Here is an 18,211-nt window from a genome sequence, read left to right as displayed (position 1 = left end):
GGTAGTATCTCTATCTTCTTGTGTTTGCTAATATTAGCTTTGTGGCACAAAATGGTCTATTTTAGAGAAGGATCCATGTGCTGCTGAGGAGAAAGTGTATTATCTCTTTGTTGGTTGTTATTCTATATATGTCCATTAAGTCTAAATTATTGATTGTGTTTTTGAGAGCTATGGTTTCTTTGTTCAATTTTTGTTTGGAGGATCTGTCCAGTGGTGAGAGAGGTATGTTAAAATCCCCTAGTATTATTGTGTTGTGGTCTATTTGATTTCTGGAATTGAGAAGGATTTGTTTGACATACATGGATGAGCCACTGTTTGGGGCATAGATATTTATGATTGTTATGTCTTGCTGATTTATGCTTCCCTTAAGCAGTATGAAATGTCCTTCTTTATCCCTTCTGACTAACTTTGGCTTGAAGTTCACATTATCTGATATGAGGATGGGTACTCCGGCTTTTTTGCTGTGTCCATCTGCATGGTATGTTTTTTCCCATCCTTTCACCTTTAGTCTGTGGGTATCTCTTTCTATGAGATGAGTCTCTTGCAGCAGCAAATTGTTGGATCTTTCTTTTTAATCCAATCTGCCAGTCTGTCTTTTGATTGATGAGTTCAGGCCATTAACATTCAGGGTTATTATTGAGATATGATTTATATTCCCGGTCATTTGGCTCTTTTTGTTTTTCATCTCTTCCTCATGGAATATTTTGCTGAGAATGTTCTGTAGCACCGGCTTTCTTTCTGTAAATTCTTTTAGCTTTTGTTTATCATGGAAGGATTTTATTTTGTCGTCAAATCTGAAGGTAAGTTTTGCTGGGTATAAGATTTTTGGTTGGCATCCATTCAGAAAAATTTTTTAGTTGTAGATGGACATGATACCTTTATTTTATTTATTCATTTTTTAATGTGGTTCAGAGAATCGAATCCAGTGCCTCACACAAGCAAGCTTTCTACCGCTGAGCCACATCCTCAACCCCCCTAATTTCTCATTCAGTTGATTCATCACTGATGTATAGGAATACAATTGATTTATGGGTGTTAGTTTTTTATTCGGCTACTTTGCTGAATTCATTTGAGTTCTAGAAGTTTACTAGTAGAGTTTCTTTGGTCTTCTAAATATAGTATCATGTTATCAGCAAATAGGGATAGTTTGAGTTCTTCTTTACCTATTTATGTCCCTTTAATTTTTTTCTTCTAATTGCTCTGGCTAGGGCTTATGATGGTCTATTTTTTCTTCAAATTTACAGTATGCTGTATGTGACAGGCAATGTTAGCATGCAGGGGCACTGTCTAAACAAATAATATAGAGCCTATTATTAAGGAAATAGAAATTGCTCTAAGGTTTGATGAGCACAATAATAGAAGTCAGCGAAGAGAGTTAATGAACACATTATAAAGTGGATGCACCTAACCATGGCCAAGTAGGGACTTGTCAGAAAAATAATGCTAGTTCTCCTGAAGAGGTTAACTCCTGCACTAACTCTTTAATGTTGAGTAAACTTGAACCAGAAGTGAACAGAGAATCGTGTTTATTTCTAGGTAGGCAGGGTAACATATACAAAGGCACTGAGAGAGGGCATACTTTGGAGAATTGTGCATAATTGCACATAGCTGGAGCTTAGTATGTGAAAAGGGACTGGTGAGAGAAGCCTACTGAAGAACGACTGAGCAATTAGTACTTTATCTTAAAGGTGATGTGAAGCAATTGGAGGATTTTTAAGTGGAATAGTTACCTGGTCAGATTTGTTTTAGAAAGTACTCTGGCCATAGTCAGGAGAAGAGATTGAAATGGATCTCTATTGGAAGCAAAGAGACCAAGTAATATTCTTTTGTAATAATTTAAACCAAAATGTTTCAAGATAGTGGAACTGTTATGGTGGGAGGTGGAATGAATTCAAGAGATAACGTGGAGGTAAAATCAGTTAGAGATGAAAGAATGAATGCATGCTCTGGTGTTGTGGTAGAGCACTTGCCTAGCATGTGTGAGGAGGCACTGGGTTCAGTCCTCATCACCACATTAAAAAATATTTAAAATAAAGTTATTACCATCTATAACTAAAAATATCTTTTAAAAAAATGGAGGGATGATCTTCAGGTGTCTGATTGGACCAACTGAGTAAGAAAATAAGAATGGACTTATATAGGATTTTTTTTTTTTTTGAGAGTTCTAGCTTAAGCAAGGAGAGAAGTGTTTTCTATTTTCTTTATTTGTATTCATGTATAGTTTTATTTTTATTTATTCTGCCGTGGGGCTCAACCTCTGGGCTTCATGTTTGGTAAGCGAGTACTCTTATCACTGAAACTGTACCCTAGCCCCTGTGTATATATTTTTTAATGTGATTTGAAAGAATACAACAGGATATATATTCAAGGAAGGTTATGGAAATATTTTTGGAAGTTTATTAGATTAAGGTAGACTCTGATTTAGGTGACTTTAGGAATGAGTGATCTACTTCTATTTGTTATTAGAAAACTTCCCATGGAATTTTTAAATTTTTTGTCAGAAGTTTTACCTACAATGTGTGGTAAGATTGGCTTGTCTGTGTAAATTAGCTAATTTGGCATAATAGTGCTTCTGTGGTATTATGCATTTTAAAATACAAAATGATTTGTTCAGAATGCAAACTTTGATTCTTTCATTAGTGTCATGTGGAAATTAATATTCCTGAGAAGATGGTTCCTTTTTGTAACTTTGTCACATCACTTCTGGAATTAAGATCACGTTGAAAAGGAATGAAGCATGCTTCTTAATAGAAAACTAGCGTGACTGGGGGTGGAGCAGTGGTGGAGGCAGCAGTGGCAGGCCTGCGGGTTGGGAAGTCTAAGCCGCCCCAGGTAAACAAAATGCTGCACAGTGCTGACCCCACCACCTGCCTCTAAAGTCTTCTGATACCAACATCTTTGATAATAATGTACCTTCAAACAAAAACAGTTTCAGTCGGGGAGATGAGAGAAGGCATGAAGCTGCAGTGTCTCCCCTTACCATTCCTGGCACTAGACCTGAAAAAAGAGTTTCTAGAATTTCTCCAAGTTCACAGGAGCAGAAAACCACTAATGCCAGACAGACTTATGATGACGGAACTGTGACCCGACGAATATCAATAGTGAAACCTCTAAGGGAGCCAGCACCCTCTGAAGATGTGAGTGATATTAAGCTGAACCAGATGATCTCATTGATGAAGACCTCAATTTTGTGCAGGAGAATCCCCTATCTCAGAAAAAACCTACAGTGATACTTACATATGGTTCTTCTTGCCCTTCCATTGGAATTTATGGACAACCTGCAAGTAGAAATGCAGATAACGGTGCTCATTTAAACAGGTTGCTGTTTCAACAGCAGCAAAACAGCCAAGCAACTTGATGTACAGAATGACAAGGTGTATGAAACAAGACATTTGTGTGAACCAGAAGTGCTTAACAGTTTTGAAGAGACTTATAGTCCCTTCTTCAGAAACTCAGAAAAAAGAGTGTTGAGGATGAAAACTTTTGGAAGAAAAAGTTGCCTGTGGTGAGTTCAGTAGTTAAAGTAAAAAAGTTCAATCACAATGGAGAAGAGGAGGAAGATGATGTTTATGGCTCCCGAACAGGAAGCATGTCCAGCAGTGTATCTGTGCCAGCAAAGCCTGAAAGGAGACCTTCTCTTCCACCTTCTAAACAAGCCAACAAGAATCTAATTTTAAAGTCTATATTTGAAGCTCAAGAATCTATAACAAAAACAGCTAACTATTCCGCAGTCCCACAGAAACAGACACTTCCAGTTGCTCTGAGAACTTGAACTTCTCAGGAAAAATTGTTAGCAGACATGGTCCAGAGGCAAAGCAGGACCTCCAGAATAAGTTTCCCCCATTAAAGAAGAGGAAACAAAAGGAGATAATATAGGAAAAAATCAAGGAACTCGACAGAGGCAGTTATTATCCTGGCTGCAAATTGACTCGTTAATGACAGAAACACTGCAGATCAGTCAAGCTGAGATGAGTGAACTGAGTGTGGTACAAAAACCAGAAAGGCTTTTGGAGCCCTGCAAGTACTGGCCTGCTTATAAAAAATGGGGACAAGTGTGCATATCATCATCCCATTTCACCTTACAAAGCCTTCCCCAACTGTAAATTTGCTGAAAAATGTTTGTTTGTTCATGCATATTGTAAATTCGATGCAAAGTGTACTAAATCAGATTGCCCCTTTACTCATAAGAGTAGAAGGATTCTAGTACTGCCTCCAAAACCAGTTACAACACCAACACCATCTTCTAGTAGTTAGCTCTGCTGTTACTTCCTAGCTTATAAGAAAATGGACTGTCTCTTCTACCATCCAAAACACTAGATTTAACACTCAGTGTATAAGACCGGACCGTACATTCTATCATCCCACCATTACTGTACTACCAAGACACACCTCGAAATGGATTCGACCACAGACAGTGAATGACACCCAGTCCTACTGGTGGAAGATTATGCAGTCTGAAAGGTTCCATGTACTGATGAAAGATAATTCTACAGAATTTGTCAAATCTTTGAAACTTGGAATATATTGCTTTCATAACAAGAAGTTTATTGTCTAAAAAATAACTGCAGGTATTAGTTTTACATTTTGAGATTTTTTCCTTTTATAAAGGAGCACTTACTCTATCTTGTTTATTGTCTTGTTATTGTCTTGAATGCTGTTCTTTCTTATCACTTATGTCTTCTTTTTCTTCAGATTAATTTAGTCTTGGTAGAACTTTTTCTTTATATTTAAAGAAAACTGTTCCTTTTCACAAAATATCTTTTATGAAAAGATGATTGCAGTTCCTGCTTTGCCTATTGTCTTTCAATAATAAGCAAAAAAGATCCCCAAGTTTCTGAATGATTATCTTCTTAACAAGTTAGTATAAAAATTTTTAGAATGTTTTCAGAAATTAATAGTGTATACTTTGTCCTATGTGTAAAATTTTCATTTTTCAGAAGTGAGTATTGATTTGAGAAATAGGGAGAATTTCTCATTGCTTTAGGAAATTAAAGTCTTGAAATTTCTTAGAATAATATTATTTCAAATCCTACCTGAAATTATTGAAGTTTCTATAAAGACTAGTATTGTAGTTGTCTTTTCAAAAAGAAAAATGATTTGTTTGACTTCGTATCACCCTAAAGGGAAATGTACCAATTGCTTATTTCCTCTTACACCAAAACCTTTAAATTGGGGCATTATGGTTTTACTAATATGGTAGTCCAGAGTTTAAGTAGGTAAGAAGATCATAACTTTTTCATATTTCTTTTACTCTGTTGCAGGTTGTAAAAATTAAGATGAACAAACTACGGCAAAGTTTTAGAAGAAAGAAAGATGTTTATGTTCCAGAGGCCAGTCGTCCACATCAGTGGCAGACAGATGAAGAAGGGGTTCGCACTGGAAAATGTAGCTTCCCAGTTAAGGTAAAATCTCATGTTTGCATGAATCTTTGTGTGGAAAAGAAATAACAGCCCATTGTATGTGAAATCCCACTAATTAGGACAATTAAAAGAGAACCCTCTAAAAACTAATTTCTTCATATTCTGCTTCAATGATGGAATTAAGTGAGAAAAACAAATTACAATTAGTAATTTTTCTTTTTGTATTTAAATAAGAATTTTTGCTGTTACCTGCAACCAGTACAAATAAATTCACTTCTGATGAGAATAGTAATCCTAAAATATATAAAGAGCCTGAATTATCAGTAAGCAAATTTTCAGTGGGATGTGCTTACTAAGTGAAAAGGCAAGGGAGTGGGAGTCTGTTTTCTCAAATACAGGTTTGGTATGTTCTAGAAATCTTAGGAGAGTTAATCAGAAGATTTAAATCAAAGGGAGTTTTCTCTTTCATCTTACAACTTTTAATCATATAGAGGTCAGTGCATGTAGAGAGTGGACTAGTTTTAGACTGAAGGAAGAATGCTGCTTCTGATTCCGAAGGTGGAAAATGGTGCAAATGCACCTATGGTGTTGATAGCTTGAGATTAATGGAGTTCTATTCAAAAGACATATTTTCTCAAGGAAATAGGAAGTGAAGATATCTGTAGAAGAGTAAATAGAGAAGTTGCGGGTGTGCAGTTGGATTTTGAGGACAGTAGAATAGTCACTGTGAAGAGTAGGAGAGAAGCTTAGAGATGATAATCAAGTAACTGAAACTTGATTGATCCTGCTGTGTAGTTTAAATATACCATATAACTTGCTCAGCATTAGAGTAAAGATAAAGTAGTTTTCAAGCTTTGTCTTGCAGTTCTATCTGCTAGTGTAACAGATAATTTTTTAATGGAGGAAGAAATTAACATTACCAATGAAACATTACCAATACATAAAAAACATAATCTAGTGACTCTCAAAGTGAACTCCCCAAAACCTTTTTCAGGAGTTCTAAGGTAGTCTTTTTTCCAACCATGTCTGTGTGAGGCCAGACTTTCTTCATATACTTCAACAGAAATAACAGTGCAACAACTCGAATGTAGATACAAATATGAGAATCCAGTTTTCTTGTGGTAAGCCAGATATTAAAGAATTTTTAAAAATGTGTTAAAATTGTCACCTCTTGCTATAATTTGTATTATATTTTATGTTATGGAAAATAGTTACTTTCATTAAAAATCTCATTTATGCTAACACAATAGGGTTTATTCGTCTAAATGTTTTAGAAGTCCTTAGTTTTAATTTCTAATATAGTAATTATCATCCACTTTAATTGACATAAACAAAAACTCTTTGAGACCCTCAAAGTAATGGGATCCTAAGACCAAAAATTTTGAGAACTGATGGTTTAAACAGTACTTTTCATCAACTAAAATAATATATTAAGACTCTATCTATAATTGCCTAATAACATATTTTAAAATGCTCTAATTTTGGTTCTTAAATAAATTGGTAGAATCAAAGCTAATCCCTTGACTTATACCTAAAATCTTAATTCTCTGATTACATAAAACATATGGCATGTTAAAATGGATCTTCTATTGGTTACATTTTGGAGGTCACATTATCTTCACATTTGAAGGAATAGAGATTAAGGTACTAAATGCAGAATTCATACTTATTTATAAATTATGTTTATATGTTTGTCTAATTACTTTAACTCACTATTAAATGAGATGGAAAGGTTTTCTTATCCCTTTGTATTGAGGAATATAAAGCACTTACTCAGTTGTTCCTAGGAATTACTTGGAAATAGGATAGACCAGCTGGAGAACTAAGCGTATGGAGAATTGCATTTGTTTATCTTGTAGACCAACATTTTACTCTATTAAATAATCTTCCAGATGGTTTAGAGGATCACACCTTTCTAAGTTAAGAACTGTCATTGTGCTAGAAGTTATAACAGATATTTTAATAACAGGCATTTCTTACATTGCATGTAACCATAGAACCATGACGCAGAAAGTAGACCTCCTACTTCTTTATTTCTAAGAGTCTAGTTCCTGATCCATCTATAATTTACTACTCTGATTTCAGGAGCTGGGATTATGGCTCAGGGGTAGAGCACATGTGAGGTACTGGGTTCAATCCTCAGCACCACATAAAAATAATTAAATAAAGATATTGTGTCCATCTAAACTAAAAATATTTTTTAAAAATCTGATTTCATAAGATTTGGGTACAAAATGTTAGGCCAAATTAGAAGTCATGACATGTGATTTATCAAGTAAAAATAAAATGGCAAAATAGAGATACTCATGAAATTTTAAAAATTGACTCTACACAAGTAAACCTGAAAACAGGGATGAAATTGATAATATTCTTAAAATAACCAAAACTATCTCCTAAAAAAACTGAAAGTAGAAAGAGACTAAATAATGTAGAAGAAACACTGAATCAGAAGAACCTACCTCCCACCTCTAAGCATGAGTCTCAAATCATTTAACAAGGAAATAGTTTTAAACCTTGAATAAAAAAGATAAAATTTCTGCCTTTTCTGTTCATAAAGCCTAAGTTTGTTTTATAAACTTATAAATTCTTTTTATATGTGTATTTCAAAAGACATAAACATTAAAAAAGGAGACTAAGCTAAATTAACTTATAGATATCAATATAAAGTTCTGTATAAAACATTATAAACAGAATCCAGCAATCCAATTAAGGAATAATTGGGTTATCAGTGTCTAAAGATACAAAGTTAGAAAGTGAGTAACTTTTATATCTGGATGGGACAGCCCTTTACACACACACACAATTCTTACTATGCTTGAAGCAAATGCTGAAGATTCACAAGGAAAGCCAAGAAAACAATTATTTTTTATTTTCAATCTGTAGGCTCTTCTAACAGGGAAACTGGTTGAAAGAATGGCTATCATATAGGCAATTAATATTGTCAACTGTTCAAATGGTTATGATTTTTATCTTAGTTTTGTTAAGTGGTAAAACTCACTGAATATTTTGAACAACCAACCTTAAATTTCTGGAATCTCAACCTAATACCACAATCAAGTTGAGTATATTGCTGACTTCTGTTTGCTAACATTTTGTTCAGATATTTTATATCTATTTTTGAGACATATTGACCTATAAAGTTTCCTTTCTTGTAATAATCTTGTCAGTTTTGTGTTAACAAAATTGAGGCTGGATTAAGTTTTGGCAAGGCTCTTTCTACCTATGATTTACTTCCATTCCTAGGGCATACTTTTCACTTGTTCCAGTAGAGAGCATGGGGTGTTCCATGGAGTCCATTTCTCTTGTAGGTTCTGAACTCTTTACCTTTCTCTCTTCACTAAGGTGAAAATAAAAAACTCATTTCGTTTAACATGTTCCTGCATTTCCTATACTTCTTTTGAGTTATTAGTTTTAGAGGCTTGATCAGATTTAGCTTCGATTTCCCCCATCCCCAAAATAACTTCATTGGTGGTATGGACTGTTTTCAGGAGGCACATAGGTATGTCCCACTACACCCAACAGAAGACCAGAATTCTATTACTGGATCTGTTAATTTACTAGTTACATGACCCCATCTAAATGACTTAACTTTGTTGACCCTTAGGGTAACATTTTAAAAGTGAAGTTTTTAGTTCTCTTAAGAACTAAACTTGTATAATTAGATTTCTAATACGTTTGCTTATGTCATGTGATTTGTTCAGATGGACTTGAAAATTATATTTATATTTAGAGACTAGACTATTTTAATTTGATTTAACTATTCCTCTTTGGTTAAAGATAGAAAAGATTTGATATTGTGTTTTGCACATGTACATTCTATATACCCTAGACTATGTATATGTGATAAGATATCTTATAACTTATTATAAATTAATGATTATAATGATACTTTTTGTTAATGCTGGGAACTGCTAATGGTAGAGTCTCTCACATCAGACCTCTGTGTTTCTTCTCATGGAAAACATTACCAAAGTGGGCGTGGGGATCTATTTTATAAATTCTTTTTTTTTTTTTTTTCAAGAAAAGGAAAAATGATTTAATTCATTCAAGAATGAAATTCCACATAATAGTTTTTCTAAAGTACATTTTTGTGAATAAAAGCCCCTTACTCAGAGGGAGTTTGGGAAAGGAATATAGACAAAAGAAGTCCCAGTGTCAAATATTTTAGCCATTAAAACATAAGTCAGCTGCAATTATTCAGTGAGATAGTGTCTCAGAGAAGAAGAAAGACCTTCTTAATAATGTTTTTCTCAAATGGGCAAGTTTTTCTCATAGTCTAATAGGATACAGGCTGATTTCCATCTTCATATTTCTATAATAGATAATACAATTAAGAGTCTCCATATGCAAAGTACTTTGTTCCCTGCTTTCTCCCAAGTCTCTCTTTGTTGTTGTTGTTGTTGTTGGCCTGGTAGCCATATGTGAGCAAATGAATTGATTTAAGATAGGTGATAGAATTAAAAGTATTAGAAATTCTTAGAAACTTGTATTCATTTCTCAAAACCTAAAGGTAACTCATATATCATAAAAACCTACTTTCACCAGGAACAGTGACTCACACCTGTAATCCCAGTAACTCGGTAGGCTGAGGCAGAAGGATCACAAGTTTGAGGCCAGACTCAGCACTTTAGTGAGAGCCTCAGCAATTTACCAAGACCCTCTTTTAAACTTAAAGATAAAAAGGACTAGGGATACGTAGCTTGGTGGTAAAGCACCCTTTGGTTCAATTTCCAGTACCTAAATAAATAAATACCTACTTTCTAATTTTATTCTTACTTTGAAGTGAAAACACAGAAATTTCAGTTAGTAGTAGAAATGAGCCTTTATTAAAAAAAAAAAAAGTTTATATGTGTGTGTAACATACATAATGACATACATATATACACTGGAGATAAGAAAGTAGGAAACCTAACCATAGACGCAAAGAAATTAAGTTATTTGAGTCCTTGTAATTTATGTTGATAATTTTGAAAATTTAACAAACTGAATGTTTTAGGAAAATATACATTATTAAAATAAAATGAAGTTTAAAAAAATTTGAATAGTCCCCTAACAGTGGAAAAAAACTAGAGAAAGCTATTAGAAAGCAAGACGTATCTCTAAAAGACCTAGAAAATGACTTCACTGGTCAGTTCTTTCAAATGCTCAAAGGATAATAACTATGCTATTCAATTGTATTAAATTATGTATAGTTTTCACATTTTTGCAACACTGATAAAATCTTGATACAACAACCTAACAAAACACTATAATTAAAAGAAAATTATAGACATTATGAACATACATGAATAAGTAGTCATAGAAATAGTACCTAATGTGTTCTAAAAGTATACCAAAGCCCAAAATAGAGTTTAACTCAACAATTCACAAATGGTTCAGTATTAGCAAATTTGATATAGTTTATCACATTAATAGGTCTAAGAAGAAAGAGGACTTCATCATTGCAATGGAAGCAAAGTTGGAAGATTCACACTTCTTAGTTTTAAAACAGTACAATGCTGCAGTAATCCAATTATTGTAGTATTGGCGCAAGTATAGACACATAGAACAATAAAATCAAATTGAGTGTCCAGGAATAAACCTATATGACTATGACCAATTGATTTCTAACAAGCACCAGGACCAATGGGGAAAGAATAGTCTCTTCAACAGATGGTAATAGGACAGATGGATTAGCTAAGTAAAAAAAAATGAAGTTTGAAACATAAATCATATTCAAAAATTAAAATGAACCAACAACATAAATAAAACTTTTAGATGACTCAGTAGTAAATCTTCACAAACTTGAATCTGGCAGTGGATTCTTAAATTTGACATGAAAAGCACAAGCAACTAAAGGAAAAAATAGAAAGTAGGACTTCATCAAAATTAAAAACTTTTGTGCATGAAAAGATAAAATCAAAAAAGGGAACAGGCAACTATCAAATAGCAAAAATATAGGAAATCTTATATGTGATAAGAATATACTATCCAGAATATAGAAGGAATTCTTAGAACTCAAAAAAGACATACAACCCAGTTTTTAAAGATACACAAAGGATAGGAATTGGAATTTCTCCAAAGAAGATACAAAAGGGGTCATTTTTGCTGGTACATGAGAATATTAATGTTCATATCATTAGTCATTAAAAATATGCAAATCAAAACCACAATGAGATGCCACCTCATACCTATTTGGATGGCTATAATTAAAATAAGCAAAGTTTGGCAAGGATATGGGAAACTGAAGAGTCATCCATTGCTGATAAAAAATGTAAAATGCTGCAACAATGTAGAAAATAGTTTGTCATATCCTCAAAAAGCTAATAAATTATCATATGACCCACTTATGAGGATATACCCAAAGGAATGAAAGCAAGGACTTAAATACTTATATATCAGTGTTCATTGAATCCTTATTCACAAAAGTCAGAAGGTGGAAACAACCCGAGCATTAGCCAATAGATGAATGGATGAACAAAATGTAGTATATACATGCAATGAAATATTATTCAGCCATTAAAAGGAATGAAGTTCTGATACATGTCTACTACATGATGAACCTTGAAAATACGCTAAATGAAATGAGCTGAACCCAAAAGGACTAATATTATGTGATTCCACTTATGAAATATCTAGAGGAGGCAAATTTATGAAGACATGAAATAGATTAGAGGTTGCCAGGTGTTGCAAGGGAAGAGTGGATAGGGAGTTATTGCTTAATAGTTATAAAGTTTGTGCTTAGAGTGATTTAAAAAAAAAAAAAAAAAAGAAATGGAAATAAATAGCACTGAACCAGTAGTATAGCATTATGAATATAATTAATGCCACTGAATTTATACACCTAGAAGTGGTTATAATGATAAATTTCATGTATGTTTTACCAGAATTTTAAAGTTAATAATATACCAAAAACTATTGTACATTTTGAGTGAGTAAATTGTATGGTACGTGAATTATATCCCAATAAAAGCACCTATCAAAAATTAGTGGATTACTCCGACACACAAACAAAACTACAGGATACCAAAGACTAAGGCAATTCTTAAAACAATCAGAAAGAAAAAGACTAAGTATATACAAATAAAAATAGGTGTATATACCTATTAGAATCACAAAATCCAAAACACTAACACCACCAGATATTGGCAAAGATGTGAAGCAACCGGAACTTTCATTTGTTGCATATGAGAATAGAAAATACAAAAATGTTGGTACATGAAAATATTGATACTCAATATCATTAGTCATTAAAGGTATGCAAATCAAAACCACAGCGAGATGCCACCTCATACCTATTTAGATGGCTGTAATTTAAAACAAATAAGCAAAGTTTGGCAAGGACATGGAAGAATGAAAAGAGCCATTCTGTAAGACAGTGGCAGTTTCTTAAGAAACTAAACTCCAGTGCTATCCAGCAATCATGCTCAACCCAAATGAGTTGGAAAACTTACATCCATACCTGCCCATGATTATTTACAGCAACTTTATTCATAATTGCTAGTGGGAAGCAACTAAGATGTCCTTCAGTAGATGAATAGATAAATAAACTGTGCTATGTCCAAGCAGTGGAATATTAACTTAGCACTAAAAAGTGAATTATCAATCTGAAAAGACATGGAGTAAACTGAACTGCATATTGCTAAGTAAAAGACATTAATCTGAAAAGGCTATATACTGAATGATTCCAAATATGTGATGTTTTGAAAAAGACAAAACTATGGAGACGGTCAAAAGGATCAGCAGTTGCCAGAAGCTGATTGGGAAAAAGGGATGAATAATGTATACAGTAAACCTATTCACAGTAGCAAGAAAATTATGGACTTCTTAGTAATCTATAATGAAATGTACAATATGTATTTGAATTAAATGTACAATATATTTTTGAAAGCTACCATAAAACTTCACTGAAAGATTTGGCAAAAAGTATCTGATGGATTGACTCAGTATTATAACAGTGCTAAGGTTTAGATATTTACATCCCTGTAGGTCCACGTGCTAAGTAAGGACTTGCTCCTCAGGGAGGCCCTATTGTGAGGTGGTGGAAAATGTAAAAGGTGGGACTTACTGGGAGGTCTCTGGGTTATTGGAGGCTTACCTTGCTCTGCCCTCTCCTCTTCTCTCTTTTGTTCCCCCTTCTGTGAAGTGAAGTTTTACTCCCTCACTCTCCCTGACCTCTCCACCTATCCAAACCAATAGGGCTAACTAGTCACCATCTGGAACTTCTTAAAACCATGAACCAAGAGAAACCTTTTTTCTTTAAAAGTTGATTATCTCAGGTATTTGTAGTAGCAACAGACTAACAAAGAAAATTTGTTACCAGTTTTCTGTCTTTGTTGTTATTATATGCCTCATGATGTGGAAGAGCTTTTGGAATTACTTTCCAGGAGTGGTTTGGAAAAGTAGGAAGTAACAGACTGGAAAAAGCCTAGAATGCCATAGGTAGAGTTTAATGGGTGATTCTAGTGAGATTTCAAGAGGTCAAAATGCAAGCCAAGTGCAGTGGTATGTGCCATATAATCCCAGTTACTTTTGGGGCTGAAGTAGGAAGATCACAAGTTCAAGGTCAACCTCAGCAATTTAGGAAGACTGTCTCAAAAAAATTAAAAGGACTGTGAGGATATAGCTCAGAGAGAGAATTCTCCTGGGTTTAATCCCCACTGTGCTTTGTGTGTGTGTGTGTGTGAAGGGTAAGGGATTAACACACAATGTTAGGAATGCAGACAGTAAAGTCCAGGCTGGTGATGTTATAAAGGAGCAGTTTATATGGCCAGGGAGGATACAGAGACTAACATTAAAAAGTAACCAAGTGCTCTGCACTGGAACAATAAGAAAGATGCCTGCAGGACATCTCAGCAATCTGCAACAAGGCTGCAATCATTACAGGATCAGAGATGTAGTAATGGAAAATTGTTTCAAAGGCATTCCAGGTCAAAGTATTTGGTGAGTAGAGCCCCAGTGCACTGGTGCTCACCCAGGACAGCTTCAGGAATTGTTTCCCTATGTTCATTTGGCAAGACCCTCAGTGGTCACAATAGCCATGGTTCAAGCAGATCTAGGTATAACACATGTGGGTGGCAAACCTTGGTGTCTTCCATAGACATTGGTTTTGCAGGCATGCAAAATTCAAGAGCTGGGTCATTGAGGCTTCCACTGAAATTTCAAAAAAAAATGCCCAGCTGGGTACAATGTGTGGAGCTGTGTGAGTGAAGCTGAAACTGATGGATAACCCAGAAAGTTAGAGATGCAAGCAGTGTGGAATGCCTGCCAAGGTAAGCTGCACGCAGGATGCAGAGCCAACCCAAGAGGGCTACAACCAGCAAAGCCATAGGCAGGACTGCCCAAGCTTTTGGGAGCCCATATCCCATCACAGAGTGTCCTGGATGCTGGACACAGAGCATGATGTTTGAATGACTACCCTGCTGAGTTTTTGTCTTGCTTTGGTCCTGTCCTTCCTTTTATTCCTCCCTTTTGGAAAGGGAATGTGTACCCTCTGCCTGCCTCACCATTGTATCTTGGATGTATGGAACTTCTTTTTGGTTTTTACAGGGATTTACAGCTGAGTTTGCCTTGAGTCTCAGAGGAGACTTTAGACTTGGACTTTTGAGCAATGCTCCACCACGTAAGACTTTGGGAGCTCTTAGGAATAGACTCAGTGCCTTTGGCATTATGAGATGGACATGAACCTTTGGGAACTGAGAGTAGAATGGTATGTATGAATCTTAAGAGTTCCCCAAAGATGTGTGTGATAAAGATTTAGTTCCCAGCATGGTGCTATTGGGAGGTGGCAGAACCTTTAAGAGACAGGGCCTAGTGAGAGGTGTGGTCACTGGGAGCATGCCCCTGAGGGAACAACAGGCTCTCATTCCTTTCCTCTTCCTCTTTTGCTCTCTGTCCAAGAAGTGATTTTGCTCTGCCATACCCTTCAAAATTGTGAGCCAAAATCAACCTTTTTTCTTTATAAATTGATTGTCTAGGTATTTATTATAGTGACAGAAAGTTGACTAACAGTGTCTGTTTTTCTGAGCCTGTGAATTTAAGGCAATCTTAAATACCAAAGGCCTCTCTTTTTATGAGAGCTAAACAAAATTATTCTAAAGTTTGTCAAAGAATAAGTACAGGGGAATAAACACAGGGAACTAATGAGGAAAATTCTGGGGAAGAAAAATTAGTGAAAGTAAAAATTAATGAAAGTATTAGTTTGTTCTTAAATTGTAATGATGCAAATGGCATGTTATGGTGCCAAAATAGAAATATCAGTAGAACAAAGTAGAAAACCAAGATAGTGTGATTTTTAAAATACATTTATTTGGCATTCAAGTCAATAATCAAGGATAGAGAGTAAATAAAATAACAAAATAAGGTGCACAGTGATGCCTGCCTGCAATCCTAACTACTTGAGAAGCTGAGACTAGAGGATCACAAATTTGAGGCCAATCTTGGCAACCTAGCAAGACTTTACCTAAAAATAAAACAGGACTGGGAATATAGCTCAGTGGTAAAGTGCCCCTAAGTTCAATCCCCAGTACTCCAAAACAAAAGCAAAATAACAGACACTTTTTTTTTAGAAATTGACAGTATATATGACAAATACCAAGGATGAAATGTCAGAATTTTTTAAATGTCAGAACTGTCAGGCATATATCTTAGTTGCTGAGATTTTACTTTCTCCAGTACTTGATTTTCCTTACTTATTGAACAAAGAAAGTAGGAGTATATTAAAAAGAAAAAAAAAAAAGGAGTCAAATGTCCATAGAACATGAAAAAATATTCCCTAGAACTGAATTGAACCTAAGAATGATTTAAAAATCTATTCATCACTATCTTCTAAACTGGCAAATACAGCTTTCTAGAAATTGATATAATATCCCCATTGCTGTAGCAAAGATGAAGTTTTCGGTAACAAGGTACTATTATTATTTCTGAGTCTGAGTTCAATCCAAACATCTTGAAGTAGTTGGCAGAGCCATTGAACAGTTGACATTTCTGACAGCCTATAATATTGAGTTAATTTTGAGTTTTCTAATTCAGTAGAAAAAAGGATAATGATGAAATGTAGAAATCTATCTTAAAAATGGACTTGGTAGCCAAAATTCCTTGTATGTGAAATTGAAGTAGAATACATAAATATTTATATCTTCCTGGTTTTCATGTTATTCATATTGCCCCTAAAGAGGATATACTCTTTCAGCATAGAACAAAATGTTATTTAACTTATTGAAAAGTGAGCATTCTTACTGATTTATAACTGTTGCAATTCTTTAAATATTTAATTCTTTTGGCCTTAGTTTATCTTTATGATGTCTTAAGTATTGGAAAGATAGATGTGAGTAAAATGAAAAATTCAATAGATGAGCATTATGTTTGGGTCACTCTGCTTGGGTTTGAGTCAGATGACCTTAATAAGTTAAACTTTCTGTACCTGTGTCCCAGGGGCATTAGGATGAAGTAATAAATATATGTAGAGTGTTTGTATATACTGATAGTGAGCACTCAGTAATTTATATTCTAAGCAAAAGAATTTTTTGATTATTCTTTGAACTTCCCATAACTTTTACTCTTGAAAAACACACAGGATAGACACTGACCCTTATCTTCCAATTTTTCTCTTGAACTTCTGTTCCAAGTTTTACTTCTCAATTTATAACACTGGTCACATGACCCTGCCTTGTGACACGGTAGTAGTATTTCAACAATTAAATGAATGCGGGGTGTGGTGTTGCCTGCCTAATATCCCAGCAGCTTGGGAGGCTGGGGAAGGAGGATCGCAAGTTCAAAGCCAGCCTCAGCAACTTACCAAGGCCCTAAGCAATTTGGCAAGACTCTGTTTCTAAATAAAATACGAAAAAGAGCTGGGGATATGGCTCAGTGAGTAAGCGCCCTGGGATCAATCCTTGGTGTGGGGGAAAATAAAAAAGAAAGAAAGAAAAAGAATTAAATGAGTATTAACTCCTAGTGTAGTGCATAATAAATAAGTGCATAATAAATATAAGCTTTTGTAACTGTTAATCAGATTTCTGTGGTGACCTTCAGAGTTAGTCAAAAATGGAATCTTCGCTTCAGAAAAATAAAATACTTGAGAATCGATCTAACAAAAGAAGTAAAAGACCTCTACAGTGAAAACTACAGAACACTAAAGAAAGAAATTGAAGAAGACCTTAGAAGATGGAAAGACTTCTTGTGCTCCTGGATAGGCAGAATTTATATTGCCAAATTGCCCTACTACCAAAAGCATTATGCAGATTTAATGCAATTCCAATTAAAACCCCAATGACATTCTTCATAGAACTAGAAAAAATATCATGAAATTCATTTGAAAAAATAAAAAAACCCAGAATAGTCAAAGCAATCCTTAGCAAGAAAAGTGAAGCAGGATGCATCACACTACCAGACCTAAAACTATACTACAGAGCCATAGCAACAAAAACAGTATGACATTGGCACCAGAATAGACACATAGACCAATGGTACAAAATAGAAGACAGTGACAAACCCACATAAATAGTTATCTCATACTAGACAAAGGTGCCAAAAACATGCTCTGGAGAAAAGATAGCCTCTTCAACAAATGGTGCCAGGAAAATGGCAAATCCACATGTAACAAAATAAAATTAAACCCTATCTCTCACCCTGCATGAAACTCAGCTCAAAGTGGATCAAAGACTTGGACACTAGACCAGAGACCCTGTGCCTAATAGAAGAAAAAGTAGGTCCATATCTTCACCATGTAGGCTTAGGATCTGACTATCTTAACAAGACTCCTAAAGCATAAGAAGTAAAATCAAGAATCAAAAAATGAGACAGATTCAAACTAAAAAGCTTTTCAACAAAGGAAACGACAGAGAGAGCCTACAGAATAGGAGAAAAACTTG

At 34.6% G+C, this 18,211-nt stretch overlaps 1 protein-coding gene and 1 pseudogene across 17 annotated transcripts in view; both read left to right on the top strand.

Annotated features, from left to right (window-relative positions):
* Nucleotides 1-18,211, top strand: part of Numb (NUMB endocytic adaptor protein) — a 166,733-nt gene that overhangs the window by 98,134 nt on the left and 50,388 nt on the right. For all 17 annotated transcript variants that reach the window (XM_047540322.1, XM_047540325.1, XM_047540323.1 and 14 more), the window contains one exon: nucleotides 5,262-5,402. In XM_047540322.1, the coding sequence (XP_047396278.1) occupies nucleotides 5,277-5,402 (126 nt within the window). In that variant the 5' untranslated portion in view covers nucleotides 5,262-5,276. The remainder of the gene's footprint in view (nucleotides 1-5,261; nucleotides 5,403-18,211) is intronic.
* LOC124976629 (zinc finger CCCH domain-containing protein 14-like) lies at nucleotides 1,847-4,555 on the top strand (annotated as a pseudogene).

Source organism: Sciurus carolinensis, chromosome 2, assembly GCF_902686445.1.
Source record: "Sciurus carolinensis chromosome 2, mSciCar1.2, whole genome shotgun sequence".
NCBI classification, from domain to species: domain Eukaryota; kingdom Metazoa; phylum Chordata; class Mammalia; order Rodentia; family Sciuridae; genus Sciurus; species Sciurus carolinensis.
The sequence above is the reverse complement of the archived record's forward strand: the minus strand, read 5'-3'. Positions and strand labels throughout refer to the sequence as shown.